We start from the raw sequence: 20,641 nt of genomic DNA, 5'->3' as shown, positions 1-20,641 counted from the left end.
TGGTCCAAGCTATATTGTTTTATTTAGTTATTTAGTTTAAGATACAGATAATTAGGTATTGTGTCATTAATAAATAATTAAAAAAATATATTAGTGAAAATAATTATGATTTAATAAAAATAATTATAAATTAAGATTAAGATAACTAAATAATTTAATTAAAATAAAAAGTTTATAAATTATGAATTTTAAAATGTGATTAAAGTGTATAATTATATTTTTTTAAGAAAAAAAGAAAAAATAATATGAGGCGGACGAAAATAAAAAGAGCGAACAAATTAAGTGGGACGAACTGATATAAAATATAAGTATACTAATAGCAAAAAGCCAAAAATGCATGGTAGCATATAATAATAATAATAAATAATTATATATATTTTTAATTTATAATTTTCAATATTATATTGATGTTGGTGATTCTGGTTGGATAAATATACTCCCTTCGTCCCATAACAAAGTATCTATTTTTTCATTTTAGTCCGTCCCATAACAAAGTATATATTTTCTTTTTTTTTTTTTTTTTAGTAACTGTACTATCTGCTTAACATTACAAATACCCTTACAACTTACAATATATTACACAAATGTCAGTACCTTTATATCACACAAACTAACAAGGTTATTTTAGTCATTTCAACTTTATTCCTATTATATCTCAATATAATACTAATATATATAAAACTACGCGTAAAAAGTAATTGGATACTTATTAATGAGACGGAGGGAGTATTAATGATCATTTTTTTAATAATTTAAACTTTTAATTTAGTGAGATGATAATTCTGTGTATCCGACAAGGTATCAAAGCCTTAAATTTCGAGTTCGAATCACTACCTGTTTGCGGATATATATTTTTAATATATTGACTGTCTAAGTAAATGTAGCATGTTCGTAAATATGGTTAATCGATCAATTTATTTATTTTTTAAAAAAAAAAATGAAAGAAAGGGAAAGTGCAATGGAATTAATTATGGTATTAGGTCAAAAGGAAGCGTGCTAATAATTTGGAGTTGATAAATCCGACCAAGCCCAGGTGTGGTTTCATTTATTATGTACTATTAATTAATTAATGCGCGCGTGCCTGCATTGACACCCAATTAATGCAAACGTCAACGCTATTGGTCGTTTGCTATTTTAGATATTGGTAAAAGTGTGTTGAGAATTGTTAAAATATTTTAGTTTGAAATAATTGTTTTTATTTCTTAAGTATTTTTACAAATGAAGTGAGATCAATTTCAGTGGACAGAAGGCAATATTATTTTTCAAATATTTTCAAAGAATAAATAGTATATATTTTTTGATTTAGTATTGATTTCAATTAAAGTTTTTATTTAAATAATAGTCCTTCCTTCAGTTTCACATCTATATAAATATTAGTATTATATTAGGATAGAGTAGAAATAGAAGTAAAAAGACTAAATTAATCATATTAGTATTGTATGATATAAAGGTAATGATATTTATGTAATATATTGTAAATTGAAAGGATATTTGCAATGTTAGTTAGATTGTATAATTGGACAGACCAAAATAAAAAAATGGATAAATTATTAAGGGAGGAATTGTGTATTTCTTTCTATTTCGAAACTAATTATTCATTTACTTTTTATACATAAATTTTTTAATATTATAATTATATTTGTATATAAGTACAATATAAAAAATACAAAAATACACCTATAATAAAGATAATGATATTTCATAATAATAATAATAATTTTATCAATTATATAATAAAGTATTTACACAATATGGGTTTATGTACAATAAAAAAAATTGTGGGCCAGGATGAAAAATAATTTTAGCCCAAAATAAAAACATTGGCCCATTTATTTAAACATTTTTATAAATCGGCATATTATCATTTGGATTAAAATATAAGGATCACTCATTCAATATGAAAATAGCACAAATGTAAAATTTAGTAGAAAAAAAAAAACTATTTGATATAGTATTTTTTTTTAATAGTAAAATCTTAACTAGTTAGTCCTGTGATTTTTATTATTTATTTATTTATTTATTAATTAATTATTTTTTAAAAAAGACCCTTGAGAAGGAAAGACTAGTATTAAATTAAATTAAATTATGGAATCAAATGATAATAGTAATAATTCCTGTAGGTTTCTTTCATACTTTAATGAATTGAATATCTTGGAATTTGGAAAATACTCTTCAGTTTATAATTTATAATCTTACCATTCCCTTTCACTGCATTAAATAAAATTTTTAATAATAAATAAATAAATACTTATAAATTAATAGGTTGGAAAGAGACATGGATCTGATACTCCCATGTGGTTCTGAGATCTCTTTTATTACAAAAATAAAAATAATAATAATAAGGACTTAAAATCTCTCTGCCTTGGATCAGAACCATTTTTTGCATTCTTTACTTTAAGAGGACAGACAATTCTCAATTACTTTAAAATTAAAACCCTACCTCTTTAATTTCGCTTTTATTTTATTTTATTTATTTATGTGGGGCGAAATTAAATTTCAACAAAATCAAAGTGATGATACATATATAGGCATCGATATAGATATGTATATGTATATATGTGTGCGTTTCGAGGTAATTAATGTCAATGAGACATATTAAGGTAGTGCAAATACGCTCTCAGTATACTCCTTCGTCTCATATTTATATATCCATTTGCTTTTTGTACGGAGTTTTAGAAATATTAGTATTATATTGGGATAAAGTAAAAATAAAGGTAAAAAGACTAAATTAACTTTATTAGTATTATATGATATAAAGGTAATGATATTTGTGTAATATATTGTAAATTAGAAGGCTATTTGTAATGTTAGGTAGATAGTACAATTACTAAAAAAAAAGAAACAAATACTTTGTTATGGGACGGACCAAAATAGAAAAATGGATAGATTGTTAAGGGACGGAGGGAGTATTTATTTACTTTTTACACGGAATTTTAGAAATATTAATATTATATTGGGATAAAGTAGAAATAAAGGTAAAAAATTAAATTAATCATATTAATATTAATATTGTATAATATAAAGGTGATGACATTTGTGTAATATAATGTAAATTGAAAGGGTATTTGTAATGTTAAGTAGATAGTACAATTACTAAAAAAAAGAAAAAGAAATGAATACTTTGTTATGAGACAAGCCAAAATATAAATATAGATAAATTGTCAAGAGACAGATGAAGTATTAGTTAGAATTTATGTATCCCTTTATTTTTAAAATTTTAGAATATTACTCCCCGGCTTATATAAGAAGTAATATTTGAATTTCGAGAATTTAGTTGGGTAGAATAAAATGAAAATTATGTGATGTGATGAGATATAAATTTGTATATTTATTTTTTTATTTGAATAGTGTGATGAAATAAATTGTATTAATTATTTTATATTTTAAAAATATTGCAGAATATGTGAAAAAAATACCAAAATAGAAAAATATTAAATAAGACAGTATTTTACCTGTGATGAGTAAGTAATATATAAGAATATATTGAACAAAATGTTTATGAAAATATAATTGATATGTATATATATATATATATATTGTGCATGGAAATTAGTAAATCCCAATTATTTACAAAGAATTTATTTCTATTTTTAATATACAGACTCAACAACATATTACAAATATCTTTATATTTATATTTATTTAATTTTTATGATTCTCATTATTCTTTCTAACAAAATATATTACATCTAAACAAGTATTAAAACCAAACTTCAAAGAAAAAAAAATAATAATATCATTAACCAACTCAAGAATTATTATCATTTTGTATGAGAAACAAACCGTAGCTAGGGTTTGTGGTTTGTATTTTTATAGTATATTGCAATTAATTAATTAATTATTAATAAATAAATTAATTAATATTGGGGTTGGGTTTAGATATAGAGAGAGATAGGGTTTGATGAGGAATACCAAATATTCTTTATTCTTTCTGAGTTAATTAGTTACTAAGAACTATATATATATATATTCAATAATGGAAACTGAAAACTGCAGTATTATATATATATATATATATATGATATGGATGTGAAGTGTGTACAGAGGAAGAAACAAAAGAAGCATAGTAAAGTGTGAGTGATAATATTATTCTCTCTGAATTAATACAAAAAAAATAAATAAAATAATTATATATATATATATATAGGAATACTTAAATCCACTGATTCTCTTTGTAGTTGGTGCCAATTTTTGGAAGGATATCATCATATTGGGAATTTATAATTGAAGAATAATTAACATAATAAGCTATAAATGAATGAAGGAACCAAATATGATAAATTAATATTATAATAATAATAATAACAAAATAAAGAAAAAGGGAATCCATGTTGTGTTGTATATGTACCTACTTGAGATTGCCATATATATGATTTATTTGTATTTCTTTCTCACTCATATATAGTAAAAAAAAATAAAAATTACAATTTATAGATCCTTATTAATTATCTCTCTCTACATATATATCTTCTTCTAAGATGGCTATGTGTTTCTTTTGGTGAGTCTGAGAAAAAATTAGTTTGGATGGATATTAAAATAATATATCATTGAAATATTTTGTGAGAAGAAAAAAAATATACTTCTTCCATTTCATAACTAATTATTTATTTTTTTATTTTAGTCCAGTCTCTTAATAAAGTATTCATTTCCTTTTTTAGTAGTTGTATTATCTACCTAACACTACAAATACTTTTACAACTTATAATATATTATACAGATGTCATTACATTTATATCGCACAATACTTTAGTCATTTCTACTTTATTACTACTACATCTCAATATAATACTAATATGGGACCGATGAAATATTTTTTTTCTAAAAATATAGAATCCGAATTATAAAAATTTGAGTTCTGATGGTAAAAAAAAAAAAAAAAACCCCTCAACTTGTAAATTAATCTCAAACACTATTTTGAACACACATATATATACACACTAGTAAATCATTTACTTACACAAATTGAAGATATGAACAAGAAAATTCGTCATTTATATATATATATATATATATAACACTAACAATAATCTTCCATAAAATGATCATGGAGGCTTCATGATCTTCAATTCTAACCATAACAACTAAAAAAATAAAAACAAAAGAGGAATTCATTTGTGTTGAGATAATTAGAAACACACACAAACACCAAATCAAAGTAACAATTTTTTTTTTTTTCCAATTCTTCCAAAGTTAAATTAACTTTCACCTTTGTAGACCATTCCCAAGCCTCAATTCAAGATCCAAAACTTCCCCCGAAATGGAACCCGAACACGATTTCGAAACCTCCTCCAATCGATATCGATCCAAACCCGAGTCTTTCCCCTCAATTTTCCTCCTCTTGCAACTATCTTCTTCCCCGCGATCACTCTCCATATTCGCGCGCTTTCTACACACCACTAAATTCAAGTCCATCGAGGGTTTCTTGATCGAATCGACAACAAAACAACGATCGATTTTCTCCGAAAACGACGAAATTTTCAAGCCCTTATCGCCATTCCCGACCGGAGGAGGAGACGAAGAAACCCTAATTACTCGCCGGAGTGGAGGCGATTTCAGCGGCGTCGAATAATCGGAATTAAGAGGCGTGTTGTACAAGAAAGCAGCTATATGTTCAGAAGAGTAAGGATTCGAAATCTGAGGTCGACGAAGACGATGAAGATGGTGATGATCAGATTCAAGAACTGGAGATGATGACGATGATGATGATTGCTTCAATCGAGCTCTATCTCTTCTATGGACATTCATATGGCCTCCCAAAGCTTGAGCAGACCTAAATTCCCTTCTGCAGAAGCTGCAAGAATAAGATCTGGGCGGCCATACGCATCCTCCGAGAGCTCCTGCTGCATCTTCTGCAAACGCCTGTTCTTCCCAATTGGAATCGCTGTAAGAAGAAGAATTCATGGCTGGGGCTGAAATAAGAGGGCTGAAATTAGGGTTTCTGGAATTTCCCCAAATCCATTGCTTCGTTTGCTCCATTTCAATCGAGTAATTGAACTGCAGAAATTGATTGATTTAAAGAAAACCTAACTGGAATTTGGGGGTAATTCTAGGGTTTGTTATAAGAGGATCGATGATCGATCGATTTCGATGAAGGGATGTTTGGCGAGGTGTCGACGTCTGGATTAATGAGGGGGATGAGTTAATTCACAGTGCTCGAATCCATGAGAGAGATGAGAAGATCGATGTAGGAAAGAAAATTGAAAATGAAATGAGGTGTTCTATTCTAAGTTTTCCTGTTTTCATGCAGCTAATATTTGTTTGTTAGTAGGGTTTTTTTATTTGTCTTAATTTGGACACATTAATTCACTATTTTATCTTATTTTATTTTTTTATTTGTTTTTGAATTAGGGGAGGATTGTATTTAGATTTATTTTGAAAGTAAGTGGACTATTTTTATTTTTATTTTTATTTTTATTTTTATTTTTTTAAGGGTTTGGATTTATTTTTGCACTATCTATTAGTCCTTTATTATTATTATTATTATTATTATTATTATTACTTAAAAAATGGGTAGGATATGTTTACTTATTAGTCAAACCAAAATCTATTTGCTATTATGTTGGATTCATAATAAAAATATTACATTATCTTATTTTCTAAAATATTACATCAAAATATATATTTTTTAAAAAAATTCAAAATAAAGTCTCAAACTTAAATCAAAACCAAACACACTTAAATTTAAACATTAATTCAATTCAAATTTTTTATTATTCTTAAAACTTAAAACTCATACAGTAAAGGGATATGCTTTTAGAATTCTGGATTTTTTTTAAAAAAAAAAAGTGAAGATAAAATACTATATATTTAATGATATAAATTTATTAAACATATTTATTCTATAATATATATATATAAATTTATTAAATGTGTATACATAATTTTTAAATAGTTAAAAGTGAGTAGAAAATATTCTTTTCTGTCTTTTATAAATGTGCTCTTTTTTATTTTCTTGTTTCTCTTAAAAAATATTATTATTATTTTTTATTTAGTACAATTTTGTTCTATTTTTTATAATTTTCTTATTATAAAATCAAAAAATAACAAATATATATATATATCTCAATCAAAACTTCATTACATTAAATTAACTTGTGTCGAAAAGTTTTAAGCACAAATTTGAGAGACAAGTGAGTATGCTTTTTCATATAAATTTTTTTTTTTATTTTCTTCTAAAAAAAGACGCGTGTTTAATGAAAAGTTTTAGAACAAGGTTGATATAAGATATGATATTTTATGAAAAAAATTATACTATCTATATCCGTCTCTAAGGATCTCATTTACTTTTTGCGTATTAATTTTTTAATATTAATTATTATATCCAAAAGTAGTACAAATTAAGAAAAAATTACATAAATACTTCTATTGGTGTCTTATAATACTAATAAAATGACATTTGTACAAAAATTATATAAATATAAGAATATTTTAAATGTTAAATACAATTACGCAAAAGATAAATGTGACCTTAAAGGCGATCGAGTGACTATATATCATTGTTTATGAATAATATAAAAAAAAAAAATGTGTATATAAGCGGTGTTTAGAACTTGGAATTTGGTTATGGCGTGTTTGATAATTAGTTGTTAGCTGTTAGCTGATTCAACTAGTTGATAGTTGTTAGCTAATTCATTAGCTGGTTTTACTATCTGATATGATTAGCTATTTAATTTGTATGAAAATATTTGGTAAAACAACAGTTTGATATTAGCTGTTTATACGTAAAATAACAATTGAGGACATTCTAATACAGATAAAAACTGTTCAATAAACTAAAAATTCTCGGAAAACTCTTTGTCAAACACCCTCTAAACGTGGGTTCCGTGTGGGTCCCTGCTGTAGAAATTCAGATCATGGGAGTTATTGACATAATAAATTAAAATGTGGAATTATGGATTATTTAATTTATAATTAGAGTCATTTCATTTTATACTATATTAATTAAATTAATTCGAATTTTAAATATTCTAATTACATTCTTCTGTTATTCCAATGTAGTGAAAGCTTAGCAAGAGAATTGATTAGGTTAATATATATATATATATATACATGCACGTTGGCTGACGATATATACAACACATATATATATGTATATGTTATTAAAAATTATTTTATTTAATTTAATTACCCTAAGGACAAATTAACTTGAAATTATTTAATTAATAATTAACAGATTATATTAATTTTCCAGTCTGGTGAGGATAATATGATCATCTTAATTGTTGGAATCATCCCACTGTCCATGCACATGCAAATTCTTTTCAGGCTTATACAGCCTAATTTATATTATAATTTTTATAAAAAAATAATGCTCCCTTCGTTTTATTGAAATGTTACCATTTTCTATTTTCATTCGTCCCAAAACAAGGTTATCATTTTCTAATTTAGTAATTGTACTACCTACCTAACATAATAAATACACTTTCAACTTACAATATATTATACAAATATCATTATTTTTATATTACACTATACTAATAGAGGTATTTTTGTTTTTTTACTATAATTCAATATAATATTAATATTAAAAATCTACGTGGAAGAAATATATTGGGTTTCATATTCTAAATTATATAATACATATGATAATCAAGGAAGAACAAATCAAAATCCAATTACGTGTATATATTGAAGCGATTTTGATGAATGTTTGTTTGTGTTTTGAATATTTTTAGCTGTTATGCAAATAATATTTGAATTAAAATAAATAAATAAAATATTATATTATATTAATATGCAATCCTATTTAATTGATGGTGTATTTGGTACAAATAATAAATAAACAGAAGTAGATATATTTATCTTGTTTATTTCAGTAACTTAATAAACAGAAGTAGACGTTGAACGTGACGGTTTGAACAGTGTCGATTTAATAAAAGAAGATAAAAAACAAATTGTCTGGAGGTTAAAAAAAACGAAAACTGAGAGAGAGAAGAGAGAAGGTGAGACCGGTTTGGTGTGAGCTGGTGGGCACAGTGCAACATTGTGTGAGGTAGAGAAGTATAAACGATCATGAAATTTGAAAATATAGAGTGATGTATGATTAAGAAGAACAAATAGGAAAAAAATATATGATTAGAGTTTAAATTTTAATTTTAAAATTAAATTAGATAATTACGAAGAAGAAAAAATATAAATTTAAAATTAAACTTAATTTTAATTTTAAAAATTAAAATGTAAAAATAATAATGAATAACATTTTAAATTAGAGCCGGCAATAGGTCAATTCATGTCGGGTTGAATACTTTAAACGGGTTAAATTACTCAACCCTAACCCAACCCGTTTATTATCGTGTTGAGTTCGAGTTGACTCGTGTTGACTCGTATACATAATTAAGTCGAATTTCTTGATTCAAATTAAATAATTTTTTATTGTGTTGTCGTGTTATGTTAGTTTTTATTAGTTTGAGCGGTTGAATTATTTAAAATTGAATTTAGTTTAAATTAATTTATGAGAAAATTAGTAAATTATAATTATTTTACATATATAATAAATATATTAATCAATATTAATATATTATAATCAGGTTGTCGTATCGGGTTCGAGTTGAAAGTCTCAACCCTAACCCGACCCGTTTATTATCGTGTCGGATTCGTGTCAATCCGTATATATAATCGGGTTGAAATCTTGAACTCAAATCCAATTATTTCGTGTTAGGTCATATCGAGTTGTCGTATTGGGTCAATTTTTGCCAGTTCTATAATTTATTTTAAATTATAGTTGTTGCTTACTCTTCTCCTGCTGCTATGATGAGCGGTTCCTGCTGCTATGATGAGCAACCGCTGTTAGTTAATATCATTATATTAAATTAAAATACACTGACAAAAATCCTTTACATGCAAAAAGTATTGTAAACCAAAAGATAATGAAAAATTATTAAGCGGAAATGGAAAGTATATTTTTACTAATTGGCAATTGTAATTTAAGAAAAATTATGGAGGAAATTAGTGCCTTGTTGATTTGGAGATTCAATCCTCTTTAACTAAATATAATGAATTTATACATGAAATGTAAGTGTGTTCTTAATTTATTTTAATTTTGATATTTTTAAGTGAAAACAATTATTGAAAATTAAGTATTTTATAGAAATATATATATATTTATTTAATGCAAATCATAGAATAATAGAATGCATATATATTTGTATTATATAAATGGAAACAAAACAAAAAACAAACACGCCTATTATTTTATTAAAAATGAAAGGCTGTTAATTGCAAAATATAAAAGATAACATCTCATTATTATTTTTTATGGTTCAATAAATTTACAATGTACTTGAATATATTAGACAAATTTGCACTCTACTGATATCTTATACTGTGCAATATATTATAAATGTGGTCCAAAGTATTTCCCATGTAATTCAGAAATATCTTTTGTATGTTTCAATAGCACCATTCTGAAATAAATTTAAAATATAATATATATATATATATAAACCCTTTTTATAAAAGTACAATTTAGTTCAATTTCCATTTTTAATCCAAGATTCGATACATAGTAATGTTGGAAGGAAACAGAGATAATCACAAGAGTTGTAAGAAAGATTCTACAGATTGGAAGTACTTCAATAAAATACAACACTAAAACAAGAAACACTGACACAAGTCACATAGAAAAATCACTACTGACAAAAAACACTAAAACAAGAAACCCCTCAAAATAAATAAATCCACTGAAACAGTAAATATTCCAATTTAACAATTTACCATCAGCAATAAATTATTCCAAAAAAACATATAAGGCACCAAACTCAACAATTAATCTTGGAAACCAATTCTTTCGTATATAAATAAAAAATAAAATAGTAACAGGAACACATAAATATGACACAATTAATCTCAACATATATATCTAAGAGTAAGTCAAAATAAAATAGTGGTCAATTTCGTAAAAGCAAATCCAGAAGAAAAGACACAATAGAGACACCCAATTTTCTGCACACTTAAACTAATACATAAAACTCTCAATAATGTCTGTCTGTCTGTCCTCAAATGTATATACTAATTATATATATATATATATACATAAAATATGGTACACAGAATATTGTCACCATTAGGACATTCCACTGAACACGCATGTCTTCATTCTCAACTTGTAAGAATAAAAATAAATAAATAAATAAACAAAATGCCTGCTGCCAGTTGACCCAATTCAACCCCCTCTAGCTAGCTACTGTTCAAATTCATTTTTTCTTGTTTTTCTCAAACAAGAAACAAACAACACTACACACATCCATCAATCCATTTTCAATAATAACTAATCAAGACTTATGGGTCAGTGATATATATGATAATGTACATGTAATGAATGTGACAGTAATTGATTTAGCCTCTAGGTGTCACATATTCAAAATTGTGATCTAATAAACAAATAATCCGAATCTTGTTTTGTCTGATGAAAAGACAGGTAGGTAAACAGTATATACCCATAATTATATGAATATTTTAGACAAGCTATCATTGTACCCTCCTCGTATAAAATTCATATATCCCCTCTGTGGGGACTGTAAATTTAAATTAATTCTGCACTTACACATTGATTCTTAGAGATTAGATTGAATTTGTCGGCACATAATGAAACAGGTAAGTTCATATCATCTATCCTAATGAATGTATAAATATGTGGCTAAGATTGATGGTTTTGAGAAGAAAATCAATCAAGAATTTCTAGAAGTTCATACAACTAGAGCTGTTGATTTAATTACACCCAAACCACACAATAACAGCATCAGTAGTTTAGTTTTCTTGGTTCTAGAATTTTATGCAATTTAATAACACAACCAACAGCACGTACAATACTAGATTATCGACACCGGATAGGATGTAAAAATACGGACGTACCCAGGATGGGATCGGAGGAGTTGCTAGCTTCATTGCAAGAGTTTCATCAATGGCCAGAATATGTCGAGGCGATGGAAGCTTCCAGAAGTCTGCAGTCAATGGGATGTGAGTCGATGAGCTACACAATTGCAGGCGTGCTTGTTTGAAACTAATGAATTTGTGATGCTCAAATTATGTAACTATTAAATTGCAACTAGACGAAAGTGATACCTCAACAATAAAGCGGGCCATTGGGTTGTGACTGCATTTCTCCATCACGCCCTTGAGGATAGTCAATTGCGAACGATGAATCACATCAGCGATTTGCAGAAAGCGACCGTGGTCACTACACAGCATCTGGCGAAACAACATGATTAAATTTAATGCAAGTGTATCAAATACTAAAATGGAAAAATGCCTTTCATTTTCCAGCCTTACGAAAGATAACAAGAATGGTGTTATTGGTTATGATCACTAGAACACACCTCGATAAGCATATGGCCGGGGCGGTCAAGATCTTTCACAACTATGGGGCACAACTTTTGATCACTTCCTAATTCTACAGCCCAGCTCGTGCCGTTCTGATGGCTATAGTTGGCTTCACCTGTTCTCTCTGTCTTTCGATCAGTTTCCTACGACGCAAAACAATAAAATGAGCACCACCATAAAAGCTGTCCTACGGTCGAAGAAATATGGGGACTCTATCAGAACGGATAACAGTCATGATTTTTTGAAAGCAATAACAAGATCCCTGTGACATCCCGGGGTAGTCTTCCAGAATAATATAAAGGTTTTGTTTTGCAACACTCATACCTCTTCAAAATCTTCTTGTTGTCTCAACTTATCAGCTTGATCAGTTACGCTTCTTAAGAAAAGCATATGCTGTAAAGTCTTGTCAAGAAGCCCGTCAATGCTACACTGAATTCAACATGGAGGATACATCAATAACAATCTGAAAAGATAAAATACATTAAGTGAAAATACTTAAAATGGCATATAGTGATTACCTTCTCACTGTTTGGGACAAGCTCCCTAAGCTCTTTGATTCGCTCTTGAATCAGTTGTCTATCTCGTGGCCTAGATCTTTGATTATTCCCAGCATGGGACCGTCTCTTATTAGCATATGATGGCCTTGATAGCTTCCCCACTTTAAGAGAATCGGATCCTTTTCTATGTGGTGGTTTTTCGTTCAACTCACAAACATTGTTTCTGAAAGAAGATACCGAAGATGACAGATTGGATGCAGATATTGTTCCAAGGCCAGTTAATCCAGATGCAGAGAAGTTGCTAGGAAGTTTATCGTGTTCTAAAGAAGCACTGTCTTCTGATTGGCGACGTCTTTTGGAGGAAGTCAAATGTTTCTCTGAGGGCATGCTAAAACAAGTCAGATCAGAGTTATTAGAGGAATGATTATCAGAACTGTTGCTCGAATTCGTAAGAAAAGCTTCTAAGAGGTGCTCCACTTCCAGTTCTTTCATGTGAAAACCAACAGACTCCCCACCGGAAATGCTCATGGTATATTGGGGCTCTACATTACCATTTGACCAGTAATCTACATCATGACTTGAGATGCCCATTCCATAGGTGCCTTCGTATGGATTACCCATTACAGCTGCTTCAGCTGCTTTTTGAAGCTCACAGTCCTCAGAAAAGCCCAAAAAGTTGTTTCCACTGTCATAAATACCACTATCAAAGTCATTGATAACTGAAATTGATTCTACAACACCTTCATCAAAGTGAATGTCCTTCAATTCATTCATGATATTCCCATATATCCTCCTTTCAAAATTGTCAGAATATGGATCCACATTGCAATCCTTTGCTATCAAAGATGTATAATCTTCACATGATAGGTGACACGATGATCCGGCTACATGAATCAAACCCAATGAGTGCTGACTATATTCACATCCAGAAGCATTTCCAAGAGTATCTGTCCCCTGCCTCATGGATGTATTGCAAAAATCTTGAATCATGTACATCGGCATCATATGATTGGCAATTAAGTTGCAATCCTTTGTCCTCGAAGAATGAATGGCACTTTGACCCTCCAGTATCATCTCGGAGGTAAGAGTTGATGGTTCCTCTAAGTTGTCAATGAATGTAGACCCAAAAGGGAACTGCTGAATTGGATATCTCCAGCCATCTCCTTCTGGTTTGTTAAGAGACTCGAACTTATCTTTGACATTTGCAATTAATGCTTCATCTTCCAAAACCTATTTGATCATTAGAAAACCAAAAGATCAACAAAGCAAAGGCAGATTATTTTACTCCTACTCCCCAACCTACACAAAAAATTACCTCAAAGAAAGAAAGAAAACGATGTTTTGATCTGATACAATTTGAATCGTAAAGAACCATAACTGGACAACAGAAACAGAATGATATATCATATATATCATCCATAAATTAGAAAACATTTGATGAAAGAGAAACACAAACCATTTCATTTGATCCAAGCTGGAGAACCCCATATGGAATAACAGGCAAAAGCAGAATTGTCTGCATGAGCACAGATACGAATCATTATGCCTTGATTAAATAGTTCTTATTCAACCCACAAGACTTAATGCCAGCATGAAATTGAAGCACAAGATTCATAGGTCATTTGATACCTTAATGCCAGCATCAAATTGAAGCAACCATTCACTTGGACACTGTTGAGAAACAAAGGGGGCAAAAAAATATTTATTTCATGATTGACATAAAAGCAAATGAAAATCACAGATTTGTATTAAAAGGCTAACCTCAGGAACCAAATCAAATATGTTGGTTGCTAAGGCGTCTGAATAAATCCAGCGAGCATTCCCTGTTAATGCCACTTCGCCAATAATCCTGTTCATTGCAGAACAATAGGAATTTATAAAATGACATATGGTTCCTCTATCTAATTTTTAGGGCAAGCAATGCATTGCATTATGAATGTGCTTGCTATCTCTGCCTCCTAATGTTCATGAAGATCATTCCCTGAGCATAAAAAAAGTGTAAACAAGACAATATGGCAACCATAGACCACGTGCTGTTGAATTGAGGCATGAAACATCGCTTCCCATGTTTTTACGCATGCAATGACAAAGCTGAGTTTACATTCCATAAATATTTTGAATTAAAAATACCCAGCCAAATATATAACTCAGTCTGTAATGTCAGGCAATTCATTGGCTTGTGACAAGCAAATCAAAGATAATCAAATTCAACTTGTCACGATGTAATGAAGCTTTGGTTGACATCACTTTGACAGAAAAAAAAAAAAAAAAAAGGAAGAAGATTACGCAGGATAATCTAAGCCTAAGTTTAAGACACAAGTATAACACATTAAAAACTTAAAAGATAGTATCACAACACGAAGGATATCAGCCACATCCCTATCAATTCTAGTTGCAAATTACTATAAATAATGAACAAAAAACCTACCCCTTTCCGACTACATGAGAAGCTCTTGACATTTCAGCTACTGCCAATCCAATGGGATAGTCACCTGGAGTTTCATCAAGCATACTTGAAGTAAAACCAGAGGGATTGATCATATTGGATCTTTCCAAGTAAAAGCCTTCTATTCGTTTTTCTGTGGGATACCTTGGCTTGGGATTATCCCAGAAGCCATCTTCCCATACCAAAATCCTGAAATTTAAACAACATTTTATTTTAATTTCACATCAGAGGGGGAAACCATCTTATTATGGTGCAGGAAAATCTTAGAGTTCCACCAAAAATATGCTTCCTGGTAATGATTCAAGAGGTGACCCATAAACTCCACCAATGCAAGCACATACATATATAACAGATTGCTCTCTAATATTGATACACCTAACACAAAGTCATTCGAAGTTTTCAAATATTTATTTTGAGGAACCAATGCGTGATGAAGGTAAATATAGTGTCCTAGCATGAAAAAGAAGAGAATTGAGAATTGTAATGGGAAAGTCTTCATGAACCATATTCAGCCAAGGTACGGAGACAGACAAAAACAATAGTAAGTCAAGAGTTGACTTACGTTTCATGTTGATGCTCAAGCTTCCAGAAAACTGCATAACTCCAAGGTGAATTGCAGCAAAGGCTGTGCAGGAATGGCCGCAAGAAACTAGTCCCCATCGATTGTAGGTTATAAAAATAAATACTTTTCCAATAAAAACAAATAATCAACCAATTAAACCAGAATAACTACTAACTTCCTCGATATGAACCTCTGCCTGCTTGGACAATAAATAAACCAGCTCTCCGTTTCATAGGTGGTTCCATTGGTTTCAATAACTCCAACATTGTAGACCCTTCTACCACTACGAATAAAGCTGATCGCACAGTGTAAAGATTACTAAAGGCTAAATAAATAGCAGGACAGAGCATAGGCTTTCTTCCCAGAAATCTCCATGATCTTGTCGGCAATTGGTTTGTAGAAACTGATGGTGTGTAACAAGATCCAAACTCAATCAACCAAAAGCATCCAAGAACTGCTTTTTGTGTAAGATAATGACTAGCACGAAATCTGCTTCTGTTTTAAGAACCAGCAAAACTATAAAACTTGGAACCACAAAGTACTAGCACAATTAGCTGCAAATGAAAGAAAATAAAAAGGAATTAGAGAGAGAGAGAGAGAGAAAAAAAAAAAAAAGTATTTACACTTTAAACCAAATTCTAAAAATCAGGGAATCAGTTTGTATATGTTTCTGTCTTTTTCTCTTCCAGAGAACAAATATTAAGAAAATTTCTTCGGAAACATGAAGCTTATGCTAACAAAACTTCCTTTCTTCATAAAGTCATTCAGAGTGATAAAATTCTCTTCCAAAAATCATACCTACCTATGTTCAAATGATGAAACCAAGACCATGGAAATATATTCATTACCTTAAATAATAGATTGAAGCCTTGATCGAATGATAGCAACGGAAAATCTTAATTTTAATCATGGACTCTTTTACAAAGTATCTATCTTGACAGGCAAAAGCATAAAGTAATCAGAACAGAATGGGTTACTTCAATCAAACAATTCAGTAGAGCTTCAGTTCTGAACCAAAAGTAAATCAAATGTCAAAAGCACATCCACCAAAAAATTGCAGAATTTCACTCGCCAATACTAGACAACAAATTTTCCCCAAATCTCAATTGCATATTCACTGAAAATCTTCAAACCAACACGTCACCAAGGAATAAATGCATCAAACAGTAATAAATAATAATGCACAAGTACATCCACCACAATATATATATATATAAACGATACAGGCAAAGCATTCTCTATTTACCCCATTCATCGACACCACAAAGCGTGAAAACTCTAATTTTAATTATAATAAAAACAAAAAAAAAAAAGGCGAAATTCATCGTCAAACACGAAGAAATATGAAACTTACGCTGAAATCACACTTCAAATAACGGAATCGTGATAAAGTTCGAACTCATTGGCCTCCATTTTCCAACAATTCGACGCAGAATCTTGGCGTTCTCACTTAGGCACGATCACAGACTCTCAACGGAACGAAGCAGCGACTTGCTTTTGCGCTTTTTGGTGGTTAGACTTCGACAAAAAATGCTCTAAGTCGCATTGCATTACAATTTACACACACATAAATAGATAAATAGATACATACATATATATATAATTAATTAATTAATTAATTGCGACAAAAAAACAAAAGGCAAAAACTGGGCGAATAGTGATTGGCTGAAGGCCTTTTGCTTTCCATTCTTGTCGTTATCCGGATTTCAAATCTGTCCAAAATTGGATTTAATGATTCCTCGAGTGAAGTGGGATTCCGGGCCCACCAACTTCATTTTAATTTATTTTAATTCAATTAATTTCTCATTATTCAATTACCTTAATTTTATGAAATTATAATTCAAAAAATACCCTCTTCATCTACAGAAAAATATAAATTGTTATTTTCATTTCTTCGTATACGGAAATTTCTATAGTTCATGATTTTAGATAAAATATAATTAATAACTAATTAAGAATATATAATAAAAATAATTATATTATAATTAAAATTAAAAAATTATAAATTATAAAAATTAAAATATAATTATATTTTTTAAAAAAATAAATTATATAAAAAAGACAAAAATAAAAAATATAATTATTTCATGTAGACGGAGTATTTCCTTTGTTTTACATATAATAATAATCATAATGACTTTAGACAAAAAAAAAATTAGGAATGTTATAATTAATAAATAATTAAAATTAAAATAATTAATTAATTTAATTAAAATTAAAATAACTATAATTATAAATTTAAAATATAATTAAAAAATATGTTATTTTCAAAAATAAAAAGTGATAGGAACAGTAACATAATATGTGGAACTGGAGATAGAATATTTTTATTTACTTTTCGATAAATTTTCAATTTTTTTTTTTAATTTTTTCTTTCATTAATAATGCGTCACCTAATAATAAATGTCCAGTTTAAAGTAATCACGACCACGATAAAATATAACTATTGACCTAATCTGCAAAACGACGTCGTCGCTCCGATTATTGTATATAAGTCAGTCAACTAATTCTCTATCCGCTGACAAATTAATGAGATTTTTTTTTTAGTTTTTCAAATATTTATGTAATAATTCAAGTTTTTCAAATATTTATGTAATAATTCAAATATAATAACTTTTCTGCTAAAAAGAATTATGATTTTATTGTAATAAATATTTTTAAAACATCTATTATTATATTTTTTTTCAAATTATGATACTTTCTTTGTCCAATTTTTATTGTCCTAAAATATATTTGCACCGATTTTTTAGGTGATTGTCTTTTTGTTATGAATGGACAAATTTGCTCCTAAGTGTATGGTAGAGATTAAAAGTAATAAATAAATAAAGAATAAAAATATAAAATTTGTGTTTTGAAAAAAAATAAAAAAATAGTTGTTGGACGTTCCAAATAGGAAAAAAGGACATTAGTTTGTGAACTGATGGAGTATTAGATATTTTTTTAATATATTTTTAATATTTGATATAGTATTTGGTGAACTGAAAATATAAAGAAAATAAAATATTTTTAAAATAATTATTTTATAATTGAAGAATTCAAAATATAAATATATGCTTTATGAATTTACGGAAGTAATATTTGACATAATAAGAATATCAAATAAATTTGGTAAAGAAGGTTTTTATTACTCCCTCCGTTCCATTGAAATGTTATTATTTTTTATTTTTGTCCGTCTCAAAACAATGTTATTATTTCCTAATTTAGTAATTATACCATCTACTTAACATAATAAATATCATTTCAATTTACAATATATTACATAAATATTATTACTTTTATATTACACCATTCTAATGGAGGTATTTTTGTCATTTATACTATAATCTAATATAATATTAATATTCAAAAAATTTCGTGCAAAAAACAGACGTTACTTTTCTAATGGGCCGGACTGAGTATTATTATTATTATTTTATTGAAAGCAATTAATATCGAATTTCATTTCATTTCTAATTTAGATATTAAATTATTATGAATTTACAGTTAATTAGATTTAAAAAAAAAAATCGGAATTACCATACATCTGCCTATTTTATTTAATAAAATTGATAAACAGTCATTTTCATATTTGACGTAATGCTGGCACAGTCTAATAAATAAAAAATAAAATAAAATATAGTAGAGTGGGCCGTTGGTCGCCGCCCAACCAACAGTGATATCTGCATTTAATGATTAATAATGAACTAATCGTCATTAATTTTTAATAATTAATTTCTACGTCATATTTATTGATGCATTAGTCAACGAACAAAATTTCCACCATAACTTTACCAGTTTACCTTTTCTTTTTCCACTTCAAAACGCCGTCGTTTTAACAAATATAAAGAGTGCAATAGTGCATTGACGTGTTTTTGTGGCTTTAAAAAAAAAAACTACAAAATAATTATACATTGAAAGGTAAGTTATACTAACATTTCCTTGAATTTTAGTATAAATATATATAAAATACTTGTATTTTATTTATTACGTAAAAAAAAAAATTGTGTTAAATTAAAATATACATAAAATATCTTCTTCGTTCAAAGTTAATATTCGGTCCGTCCCTTAACGATCTATTTATTTTACCATTTTGATCCTTCTCATAACAAATTATTTATTTCACTTTTTTAGTAATTGTACTTTCTACTTAACATTACAAATATCCTTCAAATTTACAATATATTACACATATGACACTACATTTATATCATACAATACTAATAGGGTTAATTTAATCTTTTTACTTTATTTCTACTTTATCTCAATATAATACTAATATTTCTAAAACTTCGTGTAAAAAGCAAATGAATATATAGATATGGGACGGATGTGATTATAAATACGTATTTAATTATGCATGTTTCATACAAAAGTTTGGTTTTGTTCTTTTAATAATTTTTTCTTACATATTTTTTCAAAAACAATAATATACTTATATACATTCATTATTTTTATATTCTTTACATAATTCTCAATACTATCAAATAATAAAAAAAAAAAAAAATTTAACAATTTCACAAAACAAACATACCCCTTATTATTATATCAGGTCAATTAATTATTTCAATGTAAACTTTTACTCAAAATATCCAAATCAAATCACTCATACAATTTATAAATACTTTTAATTTTTTTTAAAAGTATGATATTATATTAAATGATGTAAATAATTGTTTTACCTAAAAACTTAAGCTATTTAGAACGTATTATTTATTTATTTTATCTACATAACCAATAATTGATTTTAAATTCAAATTACAGCAAAAGACACCCTTAATCATACAATTATTTAAATTAATTCAAAACTTAACACATCAAAACATTGCTTTACTTCTAAAA

At 27.9% G+C, this 20,641-nt stretch overlaps 2 protein-coding genes across 3 annotated transcripts; both read right to left on the bottom strand.

The window, feature by feature from the left end:
• Positions 1–5,036: 5,036 nt before the first annotated feature.
• On the bottom strand, positions 5,037–6,208 carry LOC127251047 (zinc finger protein 11-like). Its single transcript, XM_051274603.1, has one exon. It carries the CDS (start codon positions 5,974–5,976, stop codon positions 5,203–5,205), a length of 774 nt encoding a protein of 257 aa, XP_051130560.1. The 5' UTR covers positions 5,977–6,208; the 3' UTR covers positions 5,037–5,202.
• A 5,437-nt stretch (positions 6,209–11,645) lies between these two features.
• On the bottom strand, positions 11,646–17,385 carry LOC127251061 (transcription factor LHW-like). 2 transcript variants are annotated; one of them, XM_051274617.1, is made up of 11 exons: positions 17,178–17,385; positions 15,824–16,377; positions 15,244–15,450; positions 14,577–14,664; positions 14,445–14,486; positions 14,272–14,331; positions 12,837–14,045; positions 12,643–12,747; positions 12,315–12,461; positions 12,061–12,186; positions 11,646–11,939 (listed from the first exon to the last, which is right to left on the bottom strand). In XM_051274617.1, the coding sequence occupies exons 2-11, from the start codon at positions 15,919–15,921 to the stop codon at positions 11,880–11,882; spliced, it is 2,142 nt and encodes a 713-aa protein (XP_051130574.1). In that variant the 5' UTR covers positions 15,922–16,377; positions 17,178–17,385; the 3' UTR covers positions 11,646–11,879. The 2 variants fall into 2 exon arrangements, with proteins under 2 accessions (XP_051130574.1, XP_051130575.1); XM_051274618.1 differs by lacking the exons at positions 14,272–14,331; positions 14,445–14,486; positions 14,577–14,664; ... (1 more) ...; positions 15,824–16,377; positions 17,178–17,385 and adding an exon at positions 14,131–14,256.
• Positions 17,386–20,641: the final 3,256 nt, after the last annotated feature.

This window comes from Andrographis paniculata, unplaced genomic scaffold (assembly GCF_009805555.1).
Source record: "Andrographis paniculata isolate CXL003 unplaced genomic scaffold, ASM980555v1 Contig38END, whole genome shotgun sequence".
Taxonomy (NCBI): domain Eukaryota; kingdom Viridiplantae; phylum Streptophyta; class Magnoliopsida; order Lamiales; family Acanthaceae; genus Andrographis; species Andrographis paniculata.
The sequence above is the reverse complement of the archived record's forward strand: the minus strand, read 5'-3'. Positions and strand labels throughout refer to the sequence as shown.

Excerpts from the sequence above, each read along its gene's own strand:
- LOC127251047 (XM_051274603.1), bottom strand. The coding sequence starts at position 5,976 with ATGGAGCAAACGAAGCAATGGATTTGGGGAAATTCCAGAAACCCTAAT.
- LOC127251061 (XM_051274617.1), bottom strand. The coding sequence starts at position 15,921 with ATGGGGACTAGTTTCTTGCGGCCATTCCTGCACAGCCTTTGCTGCAAT. Across the intron at positions 15,451-15,823 it reads CTTGAGCATCAACATGAAAC|GATTTTGGTATGGGAAGATG; the intron begins GTAAGTCAACTC and ends TTTAAATTTCAG. Across the intron at positions 14,665-15,243 it reads TCTCATGTAGTCGGAAAGGG|GATTATTGGCGAAGTGGCAT; the intron begins GTAGGTTTTTTG and ends TGCAATGAACAG.